The following is a 24,229-nucleotide window of genomic DNA, read 5'->3' on the forward strand; positions in this document are numbered from 1 at the left end:
AAATAGAAATAAATAATTCAGAGACGGTAATTACATGAAAAGTAACTTGTTTCATAAGTCCTTTGATATGGAAGTTCATGACTGAGTTAAGTTTGATTAAGGAGGCTGTTAAATCCATCCAAGCTGCATCTGAAATGCATCCAGATAATTTTTTTTTTTTCCTCCCATTGAAGACTATGGGGAGACACTGTTAAGACTCCAAAGACCGTAGATGGGCTTCGAGTCATTTGTAAAACTGTTCTGCAGTTTGCTTCACAAAGACAAGGTTTACGCCAGTCAGCTGCATTTCTTCATTTGGAAGGTCTTGTTAGAGAAGCTTCTGTGGTGGGTTGACCTTGGCTGGCTGCTAGATTCCTCAACAGGGCAGGGGGAGAAAATAAGGTGGAAAAGCTCATGGGTCGACATAAAAACAGGGAGTTGGTCACCAGTTACCATCGCAGGCAAAACAGACTCAACTTGGGGAAGATTAATTTATTGCCAACTAAAATAGAGTTGGATGGTGAGAAGCAAAGACGAAACCTAAACCACCTCCCCTTTCTTCCCAGTCTCAACTTCGCTCCTCCATTCCCGACTCCTCCGCCTCGTCCCGCTGAGCGGCGCAGGGGGACGGGGAATGGCGGTCGAGGTCAGTCCATAACAGCTCCTCTCTGCCGATCCTTCCTCCTCACGCTGTTCCCCTGCTCCAGCGTGGGGTCCTCCGTGGGCTGCAGTCCTTCAGGAAAAAAAGCCCTGCTCCCATGTGGCTTCTCCAGGGGCCACAGTTCCTGTCAGGAAAACCGGCTCCGGCCCAGTCTTCTCCACCGGCTGCCGGGGAACCTCTGCTGAGGTGACTGGAGCCCCTCCTTCCCTCCTCCTTCTCTCGCCCAGGTGCTGGCAGGGCCATTTCTCACACTTTTTACCTCACTCCTGACCGCCCGTGTCACATTTCTGCCCTTTCCCACCCAGGTTCCCCCCCCCGCCCCCGTTGGCTGTGGGGCTGAGCCGTGCCTGGCGGTGGGCGGGTTGGAGCCGGCTGGAACCGGCTGTGTCCGGCGCGGACCCTCCTCACAGAGGCCGTCTCTGCGGCCCCTCACCGCCAGCCCCGGGGCACCCGCACCCCGTTCAGCTTCAGCCATCTCCCTGGCAGTGCTACTGCAGCAGAGGGACGCTGGCCTGTACGCTCTGTCCTTTTCAGCCCTCATACTATTTTCTCTTTCTTTCTTAGCCACTTCTTTTTGGCACTCCAACTGCCGTGGGATCAGCTCACCATGTTCTGCTTAATTACTTTCTTTTCTTTGAGCATAAGTATCTGTAGTTGCTGCTTTCTTCAGTGAACTGACTGAATTCAATCCTGTGATTTGATGCATGAAACAATAGCTTGTTTTCAGTGTAAAGTATGTAGATTTTTGAAACTTTACTTTGGAAGGTTTTCCTTTTTTAATTTTCCCTCCTTTTTTAAAGGTACAAGATCCTTAATACACTCAGTGGCACGCAGGTTGTGAACGTCCTTATTAGGTTGCTTTCATTTTTCATTTTGTTCTCAACTTTTGATTATTATTCTGTTCACCTGCAAATTTTGAAACTATATCATGGCGAGTTTTGGGGCAGTGTTGCTTACAGGCTTTATTTGCATTATAAGCTAATTTATAATTAAATAATAATTTAATAGATAACAATTCTGCACTTAACATCCCACTGTTACATTATACCTTGTGTAATAAATGAGAGTGATACAAAAGCAACTTTGCATACACCAAGTGGATGAAAATGAGTTTAATGATGATCACAGAGCTAATTCTAAACTATCACCAACATAAAGTCACTGTCTTTCTATTTTAGCCCCAGAAGGATCAGATTTGGGGTTTAACTGCTTTAACATTTGCTTTTAAAAGCCACTCTTTTGCAAGGGCTAAATTATGGCAAGAAGAGCTTCCTGATGTACAACACCTTATACTGCTTGTAAGTTGGCTGTTTTCTCAAAACTTGTCTCATGTACTGTGCTGTCTACCATTTCACTTGGTTAAGACCTTCAATTTGTTTGATAGCAATCTGCATTTTAGTATTTTATTTTAGAGCTGTTCATAGGCAACTAAGAACTCTACTTTTTGGCCATATCTATGTTATAAATGTAGCTACTACGGTGTTTATGGGCTGAGAAATCACCTTTTCCTCCTTGCTTCTATTCTTGGTTTTATTTTTCTGTCAAGTATATAAACTGCCCAGCATATATTTTAACCGTAATTACTATTTCTTAGCAGTTTATCTTACTGAATAGCTGAAAGGTATGTACTCTCTTAATCTTTTTTCCTTTATGTCTGATAGAATCATAGAATTGTTTAGGTTGGAAAAGACCTTTAAGATCATTGAGTCGAACCATCAACCATGCCCACTGAACCATGTTCTGAAGTGCCTTGTCTACGTGCTTTTTGAATACCTCCAGGGATGGTGACTCAGCCACTTCCCTGGGCAGCCTATTCCAATGCCTGACAACCCTTTTGGTGAAGAAATTTTTCCTAGCATCCAATCTAAACCTCCCCTGCCGCAACTTGAGGCCATTCCCTCTCGTCCTATCTCCAGCCACCTGACAGAAGAGACCAGCACCCACCTCACTACTCTAGATAGCTTTCTGGATGGCTACCTTTAGCTCCCCAGTAATTTCTTTTTCCAATTTAAGTGTCACACAGTATTGTATTAAACAAGTGCAAAGAAAATATGATTCCTGTGCTTCAAACAGCAAGGAAAGGGAGCACTGTTCAGGATCAATGTAGTATACAGCAGCTTTTAGGCTTCTGTCTTGTAAACTCTTTGGGCTGACTAAGTATAGCAAATACTGTAAATGTTTCAAAAAGAAAGTTCCTTGTGCTTGCACACCAAGTGACATGGCATAGTCTCAGCAACTCTTTGAAACAAAATGCTTAAATCTCTCTATATAGTAATATTTCTTATGGAGGCTAAGTAAACATGCAGATTTAGAAACTGAAGAGTCACTTCTGCTTTGGTTTAATTTGAAGGACAGGCATCAAAATCATACAAAAAACTTGGTACTATAGTCTGACTTATGCAGAGCGTGACAGTGTGGATCTTAAACCTTTCAGTTCTGTCATATTCTGCAAGCAGCAAATGCTTATAAGGCTAATAGTACTCTTACCACCGGTGCTCAGGGGAAAAATAAAAGTTTCTTCTAGTGGTTGAACATTAAACTTCAGAATAGTTCTTGTTTCCTTAAAATAGGCAGGACAGAAAAACAAAAAAGTTAAGGATTTGCAAATAAAAGATTGCAATGCCACATGATTATTGCAAAAGCTGCTGGATGTGCTTTGTTTCCATTTAGAACTTTAGTGTCTCACATTCAATCTGCCGCTGTTTTCTGCTGTGTGCTGAGAGTTCTAGTAAGCTCATTTGTTAGGTAGGTTGTCGTAGTGCATGTGTGTGTGTGTGTATGTAGGCTTGTTAATGTCTTATGCTGATTTTGTCTGAAGAGACGTAAAGCTTGCCAAAAAGCATTTTTCTTAAAAGAGAAAGATAACCCTGAATCCCCAAATGCCTTCTTTCTTTTCTGAAGAAAAAATCCCAAACCCAAAGGTAAAAATAAAACCCCAAACTGAGGAAAGGAAGTAGAGTTTCCACTGAAGTAAGTTTTATTTGTCCATGCATCACCTCTGCTCCAAATGCAATAACCTTTGATATATGACAACAAGACAACCCAATTTTGTTGCTTTTCTAGCACGATTGTTTCCTCTTAATTCCTGATATTTGTCCTACTTTCTCCCTATTGCCTCTCTCTGAATTTTTCTCCTCCACTTGTTATTGCCTCTTTAACTTTTTTCTTTACCCTGCTTTGAACCTTTCTACCTGTTTGTCCGTGTCCTCTTGGACAATTTTTCTTCTGGCCACCTCATCCCACAGGTCTTCCCTCTTACCCTGTATTATTTTGTCTAGAGACAATAAAGAGCTGAAGTGGTTAAGAGAAAGTTATTAAAGACGACAGGGCCAGAAGAGTCTGACCTCCAGTAAACCAGTCGTATTTAAGCTGGGATAAACTGCTGGTTTTAGTATAATCATCTGAAACTTACAGAGACAACCAGAGTAAAACAGTGCTAACCTTATTAATATGTAGTCTACTGACCCGATTTCAGTATAGAGTTAAAATTAATTATAAACTAGAGAGAAATACAAATGAATGATTAAACTCACATTCTAGCAACAACAGATATTACTGAAATGAAATCTAAAAAAAACTTGTATGTGGCTATGGGTGAGGGTGGAATTATCTGATTTGTCTATTATGTGTGTTTTGGATTTAAATAACCAAAGTTGATTTGTTTGGCTGGGCTGATTCTCGTGGCTATATTACGTAATCTGAATTAAAAAAAAAAAAAAAGTTCAGCGATGGATTCATGAGAACACGCAGGGATCAAATGAAAACCGAAAGGGATGGTACTGTGCACAGAAAGATTATCAGATGGGTTGGTCAAAATGATCTTTTCAGTTCAAAGGATAGGCTTTTTGGACCCAGCAAAAGGCTGATGTATCTGAAAGTTATTTTTTTTCCAGATGTACCACGTGATCAGAAATATGCCTGCTTCCTGCAAACCCTGGGGTTGTGTTTAGTGTTCAGTTACTTCAAATATGGCTGAATACTGAAGATTAAATGCAAGTAACATCTGTGAGCAGGAAAGGTGGCCCGAGTTTAGGCAACAGTAGATGGACCCCACCAGCTCTGGAAGCTGTTGCTATGGGAAGGCTACCTTCTACCAAGCAGGGATAAGGAAGCTTTCTCAGTTGCTGACATGGTTCTTCTCTTTCCTCTACATAAGTGCAGGTGCCCAGGGAGCTAGCATTTAAGAGGGATCTAGGTGGCCATTAAATTTCTTCCAGCTCCTGATACACACAGAAACCTGCGACATAAAAATCAGTTACCTGGCTAAAAAGATTGCTTGTTTTGTTGAACAGACGGTACCTGTGAGCACAAAAAGTCTTCACCAATGTATAACTGTGGACTGAGGCCTCATGGTCTTTATATCTGTACTGCCATGGAGTACGCATCCCTCTATTTCTGATAATAAAGAGGCAGGATATCTTTAACTGTTGCCTCTTCCCCCCATACCCTTAAGTCATCACTGCGCTATATGCCTTTTATTTGTTTAGGAAATACAAAGCCTCATTAGATATCTGTGAATATACAGGTAAGTGCAGGAGATCAGAATGATTGTCTCATCATCTAGCAAAGTTCTGATCTCAATTTTTCAACCTGTTTTTGTAACAGTAGCTTCATCAGATAATAAAATATCATTACTGTTTGAATTTCCCAACTTTAATGTTCTGCACTGCTTTACATCATCTTACCTTATTGAAACTCTCCTCTTTCCCTGTGTGGTCTGCCAGTAGTATTGTAAATTCAGGACAGTAAACTTCTGAAATTGATACCGGGGATGGTCTGTGAATTGGCTGTCAACAGTGCGCTGTTTAGATCAGTTAAAAAAATTATAATATTCTTACACTGGCGCGAAACTCCTACTGCATTTTCCTGCCCCGTTTTCCTTTTCCTTATCTTTTAAGTCTTCCATATTCAAACTCACAGTTGTTTATCCCTTTCTCAGTCACCCTGTAGTCTTTACTCTCCTAAAAATCTACACTTTTCCTTACCAAAAATACATTGTTTTCCCCAGTTTTGGTTTGTTTTTGTTTTTCTTTTTAAAATCTTAGATATCCACTCAAATTTGCTGTAGAACACTGATATTCTCTCTTCCCCTTCCTCAAATCTTCCATCCCAGATTTACTGAGATTCCTTTGTGCTCGAGCTTGATAGCACAGATAGCACAGACTTAACCAACTTAGCCTCAGACTCTGCACCTGGAGCGAGAGGTGGGAGAATTAAGAGAAAGGACCATGGACATCTCAGAAGGTAGGATCAACAAAGATGAAATGTAAAAGAACCAAAAAGCCAAAAAACTTTGTCATCCTTTTGGTAAGGGAGTAACTGCAAATAAGATGTTGAGCCAACTTGTATGGTATGTTGTGGTTTCTCAGGATAGTCTGGTAGCTTTTTCAGAAGAGGTCATCAGGTTGCTGATCTGTGTAAGGCAGAATGTTGTACAAAGAAAGTGTATGTTTGTTTTAAAAATAGCTGTTATAAACATTTAAGAAGTTGCAGTGATGATATCAAAGTGGGGAGAAGATGCGTTCTGTAATTATAAGCATTCCATGCATTTATGTGCATAACAAAAAAAAAAAAAAAAAAGCTTAAGTATTTCTAATTGTGTGAAGAAAGCTACAAACCTAAGGGTGAGTCTGGGGTAGACTGTGAAGCACGAATGTGTATAACACCTATACGGCATAATCCTACTTGGTGCTTTGTCAAAACCGTTACTGGGCAGTACTAACTGTTGCAAAATACTCATAAGTAGGTACCATATGATACTTAACATCCCCTAAGCGTGAAAAGTTCTGTCCAGCTATATTTCCACTATGGTGATTTTTTTTTTTTTTAATTTAATTCTGAAAACTAAATATGAAAATAATGTGCAATCATATAATATGAATTTTTCACTGAGAATGTTTGCTCTTGAGTCCTTAAGAAAAGTTAAAACATGAAAGACCAAACCGGTAGAAGTTTGTCATGATTTCATTTATTTAAACTTACATTTCCAGGCTTATCCAGATTCTGTTTAGTATTGTATCTGTATGTGACACAAAAAAGTATCTGTAACAGATCAGTTGGAGACCGTTTCACATCTTTGCTCTCAGCCTCGGAAGGACAGTGGCAAGGGCATCCCTGCCATCCTGGCAGTGGTGGTGAGTCTGGGCTGCGTGTGGGGCTGCCCAGGCATGGGAGGAAGCACACCTTTGGTGCCACACTCTCCCTCACTCAGTCACTTTGCAAATTAGTTGCTTCATTCCACAGCCTGGTTGTAAGGCTCTGACAGCATTATTCTAGGCTTTGTGTGGACTTGGGGTTGTGGGAGCTCCAAGCAAAACTCAGCAGCCAGAACCTCCCAGCCTAGGAGTTGGTGGGGAACAGAGAGGAATTCTGGGTGAGCAGAGCTGATAGTCATGCAGCGCGATTCCCTGTGAGTGGAAAGCTAATCAAAGTGGTCAGAGGAGACCTCTGCCAAGCTGCACAGCAGAGATCACTGCGATGAGATTATCCTGCAATATGCCAAAAATACGCTTTCTCTCCTCTCAACTAGAGTGTTTTCCGGGCATTTGTTTGAACTGACAGATCCAAACGTGCTGCACACGCTCCCTTACGTTCCCTGGGCAGGTAGTTATATCATCCATAAAAATCTTTGTCCTAACATGATTGTCACTACTGTATATTCAGCTCATTCCCACTGGGAATACTCCTGAACTGCCAGCTGTCCTCTGTTGCCTTCTATCCCTATTTACACAGCCAGTAATGATCCTCTTCTTCCTCACAGCCCCTGGATTTCTGCATCGTGTCTGCATAGCGCTCTGTTAGTCTCAGCTCCACTGTCTTCCTATGGATCCAAGCTGTCTCTGTAAGCTTTGCTCATCTCCTGTGTCCGTTGTTCTTGCCCCTGAATTGTCCCTGGCAGACAGAGGGGCCCAGAACAGATCTCCTGGTAACCCCATGCTCCTAGCCACTGTCAAGGCCAGTATGTTTCTCTGAGTAACACAACAGTGACATGCATTTCACAGGTTGGGAACACCAAATACAGGTTTTAGGCAGACAATCCCTTTCAAACCTAGAGGGAACACCATCAGCTGTTAACACCTTAGTACAACGCAGGATAGAGAGACTTAATCTCTGAAATCTCTGGAGATGGAGATACATAGATATATATCTGATAAATATAAGACTTGGTTTTCAGTAACTCATATTGGAAGCTTTCAAACACACAGTCGCTCCACCAGCATTTGGTGGAGGTAATCTTAAGCTCTCAGATAGCTGAGGGAGATGTCTATGCTTATAGACTCTTGTGTGCTCCTGGAAGAAAATTGGTCAATATGCTGTGGGCTTTCCATAGTCCCTTGTGTGAGTAAAGTGCCTCTCCAACTCAGAACTTCTCAGATTTTATGTACTGTTTGCTTTAGGGCACAAACCTATGTGGATAGTGAGACAAAAAAAGAGGCAGACCTAGCAGTAAAGTATTACAAGCATAGTAATACCTAATGTAGTTGAAGAACCATCGGGCCAAGATATTTAAATTTCTCAGTGCTTTATCCCATACAAAATCACAGAGTGGTTGAGGTTTGAAGGGGCCTCTAGAGATCCTCTAGTCCAAATCCCTGCTCAGAGCAGGCCGAAGGAGATAAGTTTGCCAGGGCCGTGTCCTGTTGGGTTTTGAGTGCCTCCAAGGATGGAGAGTCTGTAACCCTATTTTTGAGGTTTGTTTTTTGTGTGTGTGTGTGTGTTTGAGAATACAAAATTGGAATTCAGTTCATGCCCATCAAGTCCCTTATGACCTCCATCAGTTGACCCACTTGCATTTCCTTTCTTGAGCTTTTTTTTTTTTTTTTTTTTTTTAACTTCAGGAATTTGATTCTGCAGTTTAACTGTGTTTCTGTTTTGACTAACCTTCTTTACAACTTCTCTACAGCTACACGTTTCCAATTCCTTTTGTCATCAATTATTTTCCATTGCATACCAAACAAAAAAATCTCTCTTGCCTTTCTACTACATTTGTTTTGACACAGTTTGTATAAAAGAATATTTATATAAAAGAATAGTATAGAAACATAAATAATAGTGTAGTGCAAGCTCCTGCAGAGATTATGTACACACTCGTGCACTGCATGTGTATATTTTTACTAGGGTTTGTAAATATATTAGTGGATAAATGGAGTGGAAAGCTTCTGGTGAGTTCTGTCTGTTTTTTGAAGGACAATTAAATTTTATATCAGTCCTGACTGTAAGCTGTTTCATGCCATTTACCTTATTTTGTGAGACTTCTGTCATTTAAAAAAACTATTTCTATGTTCCATGTATATCTGTAACTATGGAAACCATGAAGTGATTAAGAGGAGTACAGTTGATGCTTCTGTGGCTTATCAAGACAGCCAAATGTTCAAATAGTTAGACAAAACTTTTTGTTGTTTCTAAGAAGGTTAGAAGACTATACAAAAGTTATCTATGAGAGAATGATTTCTAGTGTAGCTCAATGGTCTATGAAAAATGGAGATCGATGTTACAGCAAATGTGACTGGCAATTCACAACTCCTACATTATCAGAAATAAATTAAGAAAGTGAAGGAAATTCAGGCAAGAGAAATGAAGTTGAAAAAGAAACTCATCTATGAGGAAAGAGTGAGACCAAAGCAGAGTTTTCTGAAGCTGTGATTGTTGCTGGGGCTTAGAATTCTTCCACTGCTGAGGAAATAAAAATACTGAGGGTGAAACTGGGTAGTGTGGACAAGATGAGTGAGGAATGAGTGAGTGTAACAATATGGAAAATGGATTTTAAATAGGGTAGGCTTAAATACAGGGCCATTGGGATATTTGGTATTGCTGAGTTTCCAAAAAAAGTGGTCTAAGGCTCATCATGATGACCTGTGGATAAATAAAGCCTGTACTCTCTGATGTTCTGTAAACTTTTCTTGAGGGTTTGCTTTCTTTCCAAAAAAGAAATTCTCAAGCCTGGGCAAATCAGCCCAAACTATTAGTACTTCCCAAGTCTCTTTTGATTTTTTTTTTTTTTTTTTTAACCAAAGAGGATAAATTCTCATTGATTTTTAACCCCTCCTTTCTCCCTCCAAAGTCTAAGTTTGTAAATTTTGATCATTTTAGTTAGAAGTAGACCTAAAACTAGAGCTGCAAGGAAGTTCAGGTGCGAGGTTTCATAGTTTGTCCAAGCTATAGTCCTGCTTTAGAAGGTCACAACTGTAACTGTGACAATACAATTTTTGTAGTGTGTTTTTAGTGATGTGTATTAATCAATTGATTTGTGTAGTAGATTTAGAAAAAAACAAACTTGCAGGGGGAGAATATTTGAAATTACAGTATGTAAATTTGCTGGTATGAATTTTTAGACAAAAACTGACTTCTCCACTAGCAATTTTGGTTTCTTCCTTGAAGTCCGAAGGCTTTCTCAGAGAAGTACATTGCAATAGTGACTGAAACCTGGCTGTGTGCTGTTTTAGAGATATTATGTCATATGGTAACTTTATAGTTGCCTGAGTATACCACTTCCAACACTCAGTTTGCTGCAGGATTATTCTAGAGAATGTTTAATTTTTGTGGAAGTTGTCGGGAGCTTTCTGAAAGATTGGCAGCTGTAGCTGAGAGATTTTGGCAGCAGGGTGTGTGAAGAAAGTCGTTGTTTTTTATTTTTTTCTTAAAATAACTAGTAACGCTGTTGCTAGCAGCAGTGTCAACAAAACTGGCATAAAATATCCTTTTGATGTTAACTCCTTGAATCATTGCTCCACTGTACCTTTTCTGCATCCTTCTATTGGCAATTTGTAATTGTGGGTTTAGAAACTTAGGCCAGGAATAAGATTAGGATCGATGTGTTAACTGTGTGTTCAGTTGCCTAAAAGCAGGCATCTGATGCCTTTTTTGATGCCCTACGGTACGTAAGACATGTATGTACGGCTGGCAGTTGTGATGTAGCTCCTGTGGCAGGCTTGTGCCCTCTCAAGTGCCACGTGGCAGCCAGGTGGGATACGCTGACTTATATCTAATGGCACTAGCCTTTCACTAGGCAGAGGATTTCATTTTATGTTGTTGTGTCTGCTTGAAAGTGAGTGGATTCTCTTTGGATGCGAACTTAAATACCTGCCATGCCTATAGTCTATAGCATAGACAGAAAAAATTTAAGCGTCTTTCATCCTTATTCGTACACATAGGATCTGATTTGGAAAGCTAACATCTCAGATAACTATAAAAGGCGAGCAGGAAAAGAGTATGAAGCAGGCTTTCTAGTGCAAGTGGAAAATTCTGATAAGGCGGGATGCTGGATGCTCTCAGTCAAACATGTAAATGGCACCGCAGACTTGAAGGTGACATGCAGTTCTGTGAGCAGTGGGGCCTCGTTCCCTATGAGCATGTCTTGCGGTTGAACTGCTATGTAGATTCTGTGATGCCAATAAAAGATTGCACTGATGAGATATTTATAGGGCTTTTATGGAACTGACTATTTTATGAAACTTTTAAGGATATAATCCCTTGAAAACTTCCATGCCTGTGCAAAATTTTACTGCATTTGTCCAGTGGGTTAAAACATTTATTGGAGGGTGTGGGGAGAAAGGGGGAGAAGAAACCAATCAGCTGTCAGCATAAACCTCATTTTCTTGCCAAACTGGGATAAAAATATCAAGCTGACAACCTAAGTTATGAAAAAAATCTGCTCTGCACAGGAATGGAAGAACGGAGAGTGCTAAAACGGCTTTAATATCCCAGTCCTGAAATGGCTGAGCCTTGTATGCCTGAGGAGCATCAGCGTGGGCAAAGTGGTCCTCTCCCTGCTTGGAGGAGAGAACGGTAAAGAACTTACTGTCCCTTTGAACCCTCAAGCTAGAGGAGAGGCTTCAGAAAAAGCAGAACCTAGAATTCTAGGCTATTTCTTTACTAACAAATTAAACCCAGTCTGGGACTATTGCTAGACGTTAGAGTACCTGTGCTAGTAAACTGACAGAAAGCTGCTCAGCACGCTCTTGGTCTTCTGCCCACTAGCACCTTCTCATCAATTCTTCCTGGTGGTTTGGGAGTTGGGGTGCTCTGAGGCTTGCCTCCAGGAGGCAATTTGCATGTAACCGCTTTGCTTTGAAGTAGAGCAGAGATCTTAGCATAGATACAGGTTGTTTCATGTCACTGGGCTTCATTGCTCAAAAACATTGCTGTGCGAGTTTCATGTACTACTATTGGTGTCATTTCAAGATGTAGTTTAACAGAAGATGGTGAGCCACTGCCATAGAGAAAACATCCTCTTCCCCCCATTTGCCTCTGTTCCTGGCCACATGATTTCACTACTCATCATACCCCTGCATGAGAAAAATAGATATGACAAAAAAATGAAACCAATTAAAAAATACAGATAAATTTCTACGATGTTTTTAAATGCGGGTGGCTCCTGGGAGGACCTGACAGTCACAGAAGAAGATGTGAGGGAGTAGGTGGTATGGGGAAGGTGGGAGCGAGGAAGGGAGAGGGCAAACCCTGACAGGGAGAAAGGAAGAGCAAGAGAGAAGGGAGGTGGGGAGAAGACCTTCCCTTCTGGTGACTGGGAGCCAGTGGATGAACTCAGCTGTCTGTACAATTTTGAAAAATATATTTAATGAAAGCTTGGATTCACAAGCACATTTTCATTAGAAAGGTAGAGCTGTTTACTTATTTAGATTTTGGGCTAATGTGAGGATTCAAGTAGATTTTCACATTCATTTATTCATATTTTAATGGAGTGAAGCCACCATGACACTTTAGCTAGGGTTTTATTACAGAATTCATTTTGATATACCAGAAGAAATAAATGCAATGCTGTATGCTAATTTCATGGTTTGCTGCATGTTTTTATGTTTTCCCAGAAACATTAAGTGATACACAGTCTAACAATTCTGTGAATGAATAGTTTTGTAAGAGCAAATTGATAACATTTCTTCCCTCTGACTTTCAAGAGATGACTTGTAGGATGGTGGCAGAACTCTGCTGAAGTTAATGGTGCCTGAGGCAGAGAAGATGGTCTGCCTAATGAGATCTCTCTGAAATAATTAGTGTCTTCTAGAAGTGTGTAGAAGGTGGAGGCTAAAGGAATGTTAACGAAAGCAATAAACTGGAAAGATGTTGTGTATACACCCTTCAGAAGGGAAATAATTGACATAACATGAAGGTTTAGTAAGGAATAGCTTGTGGCCTGCTGTATTAGCACACTCGTTACCTAATTTGCTGTACAGAGATGAAGCAGGATGCATGGGGGTCAGTGTAACTGTGGGTTTGCAATTTCTGAACTCATGAAGCATGGAGCGTGCTCCTTGTGGAGCCTCCTCAGAATCCGGGCTTGGGTGATGGATTTGGGGAACTTGCTCTGACCTCAGTCTGACTTTTGCCTGGCATGTGTCACGCAAATTTGGTATAAAGTTTGAGTCCCCCCTAATGTGACTTCAGCTTCCCAGTGCATGTTTGGAAGTCTCCAGATTTGAATTGGGAAAAAAGCCTTTTTTCTGCATTCTAAAATGCAGTTTTGAAATATGTAATTATGAATATGTGTTCTTATTTTTCTAACTGAAAAATGCTTTTTTTCTCTGTGTGTATAGTTGTATATATTATTTACTATGGGCTCTTTCAAGTTGGAATTTCATGTTGTGTTAGTACAGGAATACTGTTCCTACTCATTGTGGATCACATTCAACAGTACCTGTAAGAGTAAGTTTGAGGAATATTTTTTCTGTGAATGAAATACCCCATATTCCACGTGAAGGCAAGCATGGGATCCTTCTAGCATGTTTTCACGCAACCTGTAAAGTTTCCACGTGAATCTGTGTGGGAACTGTTGACCCACCTCTGCCGAGTCCTGTATGTGCCACTTTGTTTTTGTTATGTAGCAGTAAAGCCCAGAACCCATTGCTATGCTGTGAAAATGCACATTTTTCCAGAGCCACGCATATGAACCCTTTGAATGAGGAGCACCCCTTTACTGGTTCTCTTTAATAGCTTCATGTGCGGATATGCATTGACCTGTGCAAGGATGCAATAAACCAGAAACAAACCCAACAGCAAACACCAGACTCTGGATGTCTTGAATGACTTACTGTAGCGCTGCATCAGAGCTCACCATCCAGAAAAGTGTAAACAGAAACTATTTTTGAAGTGACAGGCCATAGTAAAATTGTCTAACACTTCATTTTACTGCTGCATCATGTGGAGGTCCAGAAGCCACATTAGAGAACTGTAATCCTTCATCAGAGCATTTGTTTGGTTGCCTAACATCTGTGGATTGTTAAGATAAGTTATTACACAGACCTGCTTTACTTTAGATTAGTTTGGAACACATCCCAGTATATTCAATCAGGATATAATTCCTGCATGCTGCTAAATTGCTTGCTCCACATACTTCTCTAAAAATGTTTTTCAATATACAGTTTTGTCACTGAAACTCTTCTGTCACCTCAAGTTTTGTTTGTTTTTGGGTTTTTTTTTTTTCCTCTTAAAGAAAAGCTTTTATTATTTTTCCTTTTTGGACTGAATATATCTCAAGGCAAATGTAGCATTTATTAAGTCCTGAAGAGATTCCTAAACAGGGATGATAGTGTAGCTTCTATGTGAGTATAATGCAGATTTCCTGCATGTGTAATCTGTGGTGATTGGTATGTATTGTGTCCAAACTGCCGTGTTTAAAGACAGCTGTAAGAAAATGATTTTGAATTTACACGTCTAGTATTTCTTCTTCCTGTATTCTGTATTTTTCTGTGTCTATTTGTGCATTAGCTATTCCTGTTTGTTTGGATCTCATAATACTTTGCATAAAATTAATTACAGTATCAAAGATGATTATGTAAGTTAATGGTAATTTCTTGAAGTTTATTACATATTTGACCATTTAAAATATGTATAAAGTATATTAAATTGTAAATGAAGTGTGTAAAGATGGTAACAGATTTAAATGGGCTTGTATACATATACACATGTAATTTAATTAGAATATTTAAATTTTACTTTAGTATTCCTTTTCCTTCCTTTAAGCAAACTCTAGTTGATTTATTTCTTTATTAACCCTTTTTTCAACTTTGTAATCTGATAAAATACAGACAATGACATATTTTTCATTAATGATTGGTTTATAGCCTTGACATAGATTTTTATACAGACACATGTGCATGCACATACATGCTGTTTAATGAGCTAACAATTGTGTCAGAGTCTATAAAGACATTTAAAATTGTGGCGTTTTTTCTTTTTAGTCTTGCTGGTTTTTTAAATACTTGTAATAATACCAGATAGACTAAAACTGTATCCTATTAGAACAGATAGTCTGATAAACTGAATCTCTGTTTTCTGAGGTATACTAGATGAAAGAAATAAGACATTTCGGAATCAAAGGATTTTTTTTGTTGAAGGAGTAGCATTTATTTTGTTGAAGTTGCTGTTCCTGTTATCCTACTGAGGGTTATCTGTTTTTATCATAATACATGTTTGTGCCACTGTTGGAATAAGTGTAGGTTTTATTTTTATTTTTTTTTAATTAAATAAAATTTTAATAGGCATTATCCTTCTTAAATAGAAGAAATATAACAGTCACCTTTTGATAAAGGCACAATCCAGATACAGGGAAAAGTTGGATGTGTTCTCAGCGTAGTTTGGTCAAACAGTGCAGAAAAGGTATTGGAAGTTTTGATGTAGTCTTCATACCTAAGCAGATAATCTATTCTAGGGTGTTTTAAATAAATCTTAATTATGTTAAATATGTAAAATGCCTAAAATTTTCATCATGCCATGTAAGCCATGCACTTCCTCCCCAGGCTAGAGAATAAGAGAGCTCGGTACCAGAGCTTTGTCCTGTTGCAATTTCTGCCCTGAAGTGATTGCTTTTTCTGTTCCTTCTAATTTTAAGTACTGTATAATTTTGCAACTGTTGCATCATTCCCGTGTTTACACAAAATAATTTAAGCATATTTTTCATTCCAACTTTTGTCCTCCTTCTTACCCTCTCTACAATTTTACCCTTTCTTTTACTTCTTTCCACATTAAACTGAAAGATTTTCCTTACCATTTTCCTTATTAGCTATCAGCTTTGTTTCCTCTCATCTCTATTTTTATTTCTGACAAAAATCCTACCTCTTGTATATTCTTCATGCATTTTTTGCCTTTTTTTGTTCTTCTGCCCCAAAACTCCTTTTGTTTTTGTCTCAATCTTTTCTTAAACGTTCACACACTTTAGAGTCCTGATTAACCTTTTATTTTTCTCTGGTGATTTACTCCTGGACATAAGACTGTCTTGTACTGTATATAGACTTGAAACATGGAGTCTCGCTTTACTGTGTCTACTCCTGTTTATCTGTGTATCTGGAATTTAAAAAAAACCCCAAAACTAAGAAGCACCGTTTATGTACACAGCTTAATTGTGATTGCAAGGGACACATGTTTGTTTTATTTATTATTTACAGCTGTAACTCAAAGAGGTGGTAAATGATCATTTTCAAGTAGTACAAAATATGGTTCTTTTGCATTCTTTTCATTGGTGCGTTTAGTTCTCTATTAGTAGGTTTCTTTAGGTCTTACCTTGCATCTCTGGTAAGTAGCTGTTGTGGATATAGCTAAAACCATGCACAGTAAATGCTGAATTTATTTGCAGGCTAATGTTGAGTTACGTTATGTGAGGAAAAATTAATTAAAGGGAAATACCCTGTCAGTTTTCTGTGGTGGCGGAGGTTGGGAGTTAGCTGGGCAGGACTCTGCCACCCAAGGTACAAGTCCAATTTACAGTCTGGTAGGCTTGTCCTGACAGCGATCCACACCAAGGAGAACAACCCAACCCACCCCCCAGCTGCATCAACACCGGCAACAAGCGTTGGTCGTGTGGTCGGTGTTAATTCAGAAGCGAGCTAGGGCTGGGCTGGGGGTCATTGCTACAGGTAGGACTGACATGTATCGGCAGCACGTTTTGGAGAAGCTCACATAGCATGTGCCTGTAGGATGCTTGGCTCTAGCCAGTGCAGTCAGTGCTTGGAGAAGCATGTTCTGGGTCGTGTCATGAGCACCAACCTCGCCAGTTTAGAGGAGAGCGAGAGATTGTACCTGCTCTGTGGTAGTGAGCATGCATTTCAGGGTCTGAAGGGTAGCTGCACTGACACTTCTTGTTGTCTTCAACTAGGTTATGTGGGTATGCAATTTGTGTCGAAAGCAACAAGAAATCCTAACGAAATCTGGAGCGTGGTTTTTTGGAAGTGGACCGCAGCCCTCGCCCAGCCAGGACGGAGCACTGAGTGATACGGCCACTGGTGGAAGCTCGGATGCACTGAGAGAAAAGAAAGCGAGACTTCAAGAGCGATCGAGATCACAGACTCCCTTAAGTACAGCAACTGCCTCATCACAGGAAATCTCTTCTTCCAGTGTCCAGTCCGACCGTAGGAAAGGAGCAGAAGTATCCCAGCCAGCTATGGGCCTGGACCAAAAGCAAGTTTCATCAAGGTCTAGAAGTGAACCTCCAAGAGAGAGGTAATGCTTTCTCTCTTGTTAGAGCCTCACAATTATAAGTGCTAGTTCAGTAATATTACACAAGGCTGTCAGCTGGGCCCTGTGTGTGTCTAGAACTGTATAAAAACAAAGAGTTGATTTACTGACCAGGGAAGCGTAAATGTTCATTAGAAAATACGTTGGCTGATTTGGTCTTTGCAACAGAAATGAGGAAGAAAAATAATAATTGTATTTTAGGGGTATTTCCATGTACTTCAATGCATTTTGGTGTACGCTTTTAATATAGAATTGTAGGTAACTTTTAAAATTGGCAGGTATTTTAAAGTTATTAAACAAAGAGCAAGCCTTTAACTTGATGAAATAATGTACTAGAATTGACACCCCTCCCCCCAAAAAAAACCCCCACCAAACCCAAACAAACTCAAAACCCACCCTGTGGAGTTCTGTCAGATATCCTTCTGTGTTATCTTTTTATAAGTGTTTGTATTATTTTTAATAATAAACCAGGAACTGTTAAAAACTCATTTACACCTGCAAAGTAAACATTCATGGAGAACAGCAATAGTACCATCTTGAATTCAGAGCAAGCTGTATGCAAGAATAAAGCCAACCAGAAGCACACTATTACATTTTAAGTGAGGAAATGAGTAAATTTGAGCTGTAGTCATTGTAATGAACAGGTTGAGGAGTAGCAGATCAAGAGAGGCTAATGTGATGAAGCGGTTGCTGTTCTTTTGGCTGCTGCCTGGCAGATGGCAGAGCACTTGGGGAGGGAGCCTGTGGCAACAAAACGAGACTCTGTCATAGAACATTTTCCCTTGGCCAGAACAGTTGATGAGGGTTTTTTTTTTTCATAGCTATGGAAGTTGAAAATGGATAATGAACAGTGGCTAGTAACTTACTGTGTGGGTGAGGTCTGTCTGGGTTTAACTGTACCAAAACTCAGGTTAGTGTTATGTATATGTATGATGTAAATGAACACATGGTGCCCTCCCCTAATTCTGTTGACTTTTTCCCCCAACACTGGGAAGGCCCCCAGAGCAGTCATCACTCAGCTGAAGGACACTTTTAGAGCAGCAAAATGCTTTCTATTTCTGCTTTGCTGTCCAAAAGTGAGATGGTTGTGTTAATTATACAATAGTAACATTCTCTACTTGTCACTGAGACTTTCAAGTGAAGTCCAAGGGTTCTAAATGGAGAGCATCTATGGTAAACTCAGGTCTCATTTGTTGCCAAAAACTCAGGAGGAACAAGAGATGGAGAAAAAGGAGACGGGAGCTTAACTTGGATCATATCCAATTTTGCCTGTCCTGTTGGATGCATCTGTGAAAATCTGTGATGTGTAATCTGAAGACTTATCAGTTCTGGAAGGGAAGATTCAGTGCCACAAAACAAAGTCCTAGTGACTTTGTCCTGGTGCAGGTTCATCTCAAATACAGTGTATAGCTCTGTTCAACCTTCTTCAAAATTGATGGGTTCATATGTGAAGTGGTAAACAAAAGGGCAGTTGGAATGATGAGAGAAATAAAAATATCTGGTATAAGGGGATTTTATGTTTCTTTGGCTTGCTTATTCTCCCAAAGCAGAAGATGAAAGAGGAGAGAGCATAATTTTCATGCAGCTTCATTATTCATTGTTTTTGTACTTCAGCAGTATAGAGAAATAAATTTCACTTTTCATCCCCTATTATTACCAGAGAAAGGAATGCCATTAAATTATCTCAAGGAGTCTATTTGCTTTTCTTTATGTGCTTATGAAATGGGCACTTCTTTTTAGAGTTTTAATAAGATAAAGCAAACTACATCAAATATTATTGTTTCTGGATATATTCTCTTTTGCATTGTTTTTATATCCATATTCCTTCTTTCTGTAATGTTATTGTGGGAGATACACCATTTGGTAGTGTTTATATCTGTACTGTCAGGGTGCTTGAAGTGAATTGTGTGGTTAGTCTGTAACCCTTCTAACGGCTGCCAGAAAAATGAAGAACATACTCCGATACTCTGTCATAGTGCTGCAGTTAGTACAAAGATGGCTTTGAGTCTTCCTACTTACGTGGGTAAATTCTGTTTATCTGCATTTATCCATGTTAATATTCTTGTGATTTTACTCAATTGGACCATCTGTAATTCGTGTTTTTGTGGACTCGGGAAGTTGTTTTCTGTTGGAAAATAAAAGCACTGCTGGAAGGATTAATAGACTTAATTCATGTTAATGGATTCAGTACCTTTCTATATGTTTTGCCATAGCTTATCCTGGTTTATAATCTATTTACCATAACAGTGTACACAAGTATTTTTATTTTGCATTCAATTCTTCAAGTTATTGTACTCCTTTTTATTGTAGGAAGAAGGCAATGTTGGTTTCAGACCAGAATGGCAAAGGTTTAAAGAGTGAGCGTAAGCGTGTGCCAAAAACCTCACTTCAAAAAGAAGGACCAGCAGATGACAGGGAGCGTAAGGAACGGCACGAAGGTAGAAGGCTGGAGAAAGGCAAGTCACAGGACTACCCAGACTTGCCAGAGAAACTTGAGGAGGGCAAAGTGCCTGATGATGAAAAACAAAGGAAGGAAGATGAATATCATACCCGTTACAGGAGTGACCCCAATCTGGCAAGATACCCTGTAAAACCGCATCCTGAGGAACAGCAGATGCGCATGCACGCGAAAGTTTCTAAAGCACGGCATGAGAGAAGGCACAGTGATGTAGCTTTGCCACATACAGAAATGGAGGAAGCGGAGGTACCTGAGAATAAATTAGGAAAACGCTCACAATTACAGGGAACTCAGGACAGAAAATCTCTTGTGGAAACTCAGAGGTCGTACTCTATAGACAGAACAGGTGATGTAAGAATTTCTGTTTCTAAACAATTAACTAATCATAGCCCACCAACTCCCAGGCATAGTCCAGTTCCTATAGAACACGTAGAGTACAAGAACCACGATTCCTTTAAAAAACAGAGCCGCCTTGATCCTAGCTCTGCTATTCTCATGCGAAAAGCAAAGCGGGAGAAAATGGAGACCATGCTAAGGAATGATTCCCTTAGCTCTGACCAGTCGGAATCAGTGCGGCCATCCCCTCCAAAGCCTCATAGAGCAAAAAGAGGCGGAAAGAAAAGGCAGATGTCAGTTAGTAGCTCAGAGGAAGAAGGGGCATCAACACCAGAATATACTAGCTGTGAAGATGTGGAGATAGAAAGTGAAAGTGTCAGTGAAAAAGGTAAGGACCTTTATGTATATTATGCACATGGCCATGGTTTGGGGGAAAAAAAAAAATATCTGTATTTTTCTCTCTCTTTTGCCTCTTTTTAAAAAAAATGTACACCTTTGTTTTTCCCCTTACCTTTCTTTCTTTTTTTTTTTTTTTTTTTTTTTTTTTTCCACCAAGAAGTGTCTTATACCTGTTTACACTTGGTTTGCAGTGTTTCCTTTTCAGTTCAAGATGAGCTGGTTACAGGTAGCATCAGCTCATGAGTTTCTTTCTCGTTCTCTTCCCTCTTTCATCTAGAAATGACAGAACTGACAGAATTTAAGGGTTCTAGATTATTCTCTCGATGATATCTGTACTCCTTTGGTCATTGCTTCATCCTTTTGTCTGTATGCAGAATAATTTTCTGTGAATGAATTGAAATGGAAACTGAGTTCTGTAACAATCTGAGAAAACCATTATAAAGCATCATAATCTTACTGACACCTCAGTCTTAAGATATGCAAAATTTTACCTCATTTAATAAAATACCAAGGATCTGCCAGAGTTGTCAACAAGGTCAGGATATGGGGCAAGGGGAGTGTTATATAGGAAAGAAATGAGAATTGCCTTACTTTGTTGTCTAGATGAATTTGCTCGCAAGCTTACAAGTATGTTTAAAGTCTGTTATTTCAGTTTGTCTTCATCTGTTCGTGGTAACACTCAACAGTAAGGAATAAGTGTCGTACACTGTGTGCTTTTAAACAAAGCCTTTCTTGTGGCTGAAGAAGTTAATCATGTTCATGAATGGTGAACAGATAAAATACACATTGTCAGAAAAGACTAGGGTAGAATGTACCAACTGTCTTAGAACCCTAATTTGTCTTTAAGTGACACTACAGTGAACTGAAGGCTTTTTGTATCTTTGGAAGTAGCGCTTAGCTCTTTAGTTTAATTATCTGTGTTTGTAACTTGAAAGTTTTCTGCTGGTGTTCATACTCAAAATGCCAACAGCTTGTCTGCATCGTCTTTTAGTTCCTGGCGCTGATTCCTGACGTGTCTGATTCATATATGCTAACCTGTCTATCTGTCTTGATCTGATGTTGTGGTCTCCTGACACCCCCTAAATCTCCAGATATACATATAAGAGGAAACAACATTTCTCTTCTATCCCATCTGAATGGCTACTTGCTTTAGCTTTCTAAGCATGAACTTTTCCATTCAAAATACAGAACCTTGCTTTTCTGCTCATTTTTAAAGAGGCATGATTATCATGCCCCTGAAATCTTAATCCAGATTCCACTTAGACATAAATCCCCTCACTTTTTTGACTGTGGGGGTTGTCAAGCACTGGAACATACTGCATAGAGACATTGTACAGTCTCCATCCTTGGAGGTGCTCAAACCTCAAATGGAGAAGGCCCTGAGCAATCTGCTCTAGCTGACCCTGCTTTTGAGGAAGGGGGTTTGAACTAGACACCTACAGAGGTCCCTTCCAGTCTCAACTAGTCTTTCTAAGAGGACATGTCTTTTTCCCTTATTTTGTGGCAATGTTTTATGCTGACATTTGGGTTTGTGTAATTTTCTCTGACTTCCTCTGTTGGTACTAGCAGTCTCTAATATAGCATTTCCTTTCCATCTTTGTTTTTTGCTTTTATTTATTTACATCAATTTGAGGTTGCTTATGAAGTAGAAAGGACTTCCCATATTCAGTAAGGGGTATCGTTATAAACTGGAAGGTCGTTGATGTGAAAGTCAAGTCCAGGCTGAAAGTCATTGATACTGGTATCAATGTGTTGATACAGTTTGCTCTAGAGTGGTCCTTTGTAAGTAAAACCTTTCAGTAGTTGCTTTCAGGCTCATGACACTGATCTCAGCTTTCGACCAATTTCCTGTTGTATTGTTAAACCACTAAAGGTTGGACTTTTTTCCTTCAGTGTTACGAATCCCAGAGGATTTGAAATGTTGCTAACTGCTTATGTTCTCGATAACTGAATCAAGTTCTTGAGTACCTCTGAGACAGATATTTAGACTCATCCTTTAGACAGTGGAGGCCTTGGTCTCTGTTATATCAGAGAGCTACCTCACTTTATTTGAATAAAAACTATAAATAGGGTCCTGTCTGACCACTGCCAACTCAATACTTGGTTAACATTGTTGAGCATTCCTTGAGACCTTATTTCTACTTGTCAGTAAGCTAGCACCGCGTTATTAATCAGAATATATATATATGTGTGTATATATATGTATATATATGTGTGTATGCAAAACATTAATTACAGACAAACATTTATTAATTAAATAGCTGTGAGATGTAGCTGTTAATGTTTTTTTGCTTGATCATGATACGACTTTTGCAATCCTTGTCATGGGAAAAGAATTGGAAAGCCTTTGAAGCTGGGGGTATAGTACAGAAAAAGAGCTAAGAAATGTGAATACAAATGAGAAAGCAGAAACTACTTTTTTGGTAGTAAAGTATCCAATTATTTTTAGAATTAAATTTTCATCATTACTTGAAAAAATCTGCACTATTTCAAAAGGGTAGATGGAAAGGCAGGAAATTTTATTGCCTAAGAAAATCTTTTAGAAATCCTTCAATAATTTAAAAGAAAAAAATGCCATAGTAAAAGGGCATAGTGTTTAAACAATTGATACAAATAATTAAAAAATGCCCCTGTCGTAACCGAGGTCAGAATCCCATTCATTGCAATGTAGCACCATTGTTACAGAGTTGCACCCACCATTCCTTCAGTGCTTTGCTTGTAATTTGGGAGAGATACTGCACAGGTCCCTAGTTGTAGTGATTCAGTTTATAAGCCCAGGAGGGTCTGGAATCCATCCTCTCTTATCTAAATATCAGCTCAGTCAGAAATCTGGTGCCAAAGTAGAGCTAGGAAGATAGAATTACTGCAAATAAAGTTTTTAACTTTGAACACCGTTACCAAGAAAAACCAAGATCATAAAATTAATGTTCACATTTGTTGAGTGCCAATATAAAGCAATTGGCAACTGAGTAATAAAGATGTACTATTTTCAATTCTATATTGAACAACTAAAATAGAAGTTTTCTATAGAAAACAGCTTACAGAGATGTTTAAAAGAAAATGGTGTCCCACAGAAACGTAAGTTACAGGTAGGGTAGATAAGACTGTATTGAAAATCAATAGCCCAAAATGACATATAAAGTAGATACTGTGCAAAAGTTACTTTTTAACATTTGCATTTCATAGAAATACTGCTTAGGATTGCATTACCCTGTCTTCTGAGCACAAAAAACCTTCTAAAAGTGATATTCATAAATACAAAGCAAGCTAATTTAGGTAGTACATCCCCTGCTATTTAATGTAACCATTGAATATGTATTTCTTCAAAATTATGAACAAAATAATTCACAAGCACTGGAGATACTTTCTTTCCAAAAAACAAATGTCTTTTGCAGTCCACTGGGATTTTGCCTCTTTGGTGGAGGACCCAAAGATTTATGTTGAGTTGTTTCCATGTTGGAGTAAGTCTAGGGAAAGAACTGTTTAGTGGTGTCCAAAAAGGTCATCTCAAATTTCTTTTTAAAAAAAAGCTACACCCTTTAACAGGACACTATTACTGATTGCTGATAGTAATTTTCATCCTGTTATTAATACAGGCTGTAGGACTCCTTACTCTGAAATGGGTAATAGTTGAACATTAGGTGGACTGAGTTTCCAGTGACAGCACTGTCCTGGCAAGGCAAAAGGAGTCCTCTTAGAAGGCATAAATTGCATTCATACTTGCTTCAAAGACTTGCTAGAATAACATAAACCAGACTATTACAAATGAAATCCAGACCTCATTTTAAAACTGAAAACAGCTTCTGCCTACTGCCTTCCAATGAAGAACGCAAATTAGATTTGGAGTAAGTTTGAGAAAGCATGTTTTCTTTAAAGTTTAAAACAAAGAACTTGCATAGAACTAGTAGATTTGTGTCCAGATGAGGCTGTAT

General features: G+C 39.2%; 1 protein-coding gene across 48 annotated transcripts in view; it reads left to right on the top strand.

Moving 5' to 3' along the window:
* RIMS1 (regulating synaptic membrane exocytosis 1) overlaps positions 1 to 24,229 on the top strand; it is a 335,886-nt gene that overhangs the window by 135,381 nt on the left and 176,276 nt on the right. For 43 of the 48 annotated variants that reach the window (XM_049817920.1, XM_049817954.1, XM_049817933.1 and 40 more), the window contains 2 exons: positions 16,746 to 17,089; positions 19,415 to 20,286. In XM_049817920.1, the coding sequence (XP_049673877.1) occupies positions 16,746 to 17,089; positions 19,415 to 20,286 (1,216 nt within the window). Of the gene's footprint in view, positions 1 to 5,849; positions 5,885 to 13,246; positions 13,301 to 13,971; positions 14,197 to 16,492; positions 16,507 to 16,745; positions 17,090 to 19,414; positions 20,287 to 24,229 lie in introns of those variants that run through there. The other 5 variants (XM_049817944.1, XM_049817970.1, XM_049817947.1 and 2 more) reach the window with 5 other exon arrangements.

The sequence above is a fragment of the Accipiter gentilis genome, chromosome 15 (genome assembly GCF_929443795.1).
Source record: "Accipiter gentilis chromosome 15, bAccGen1.1, whole genome shotgun sequence".
Taxonomy (NCBI): Eukaryota; Metazoa; Chordata; class Aves; order Accipitriformes; family Accipitridae; genus Astur; species Astur gentilis.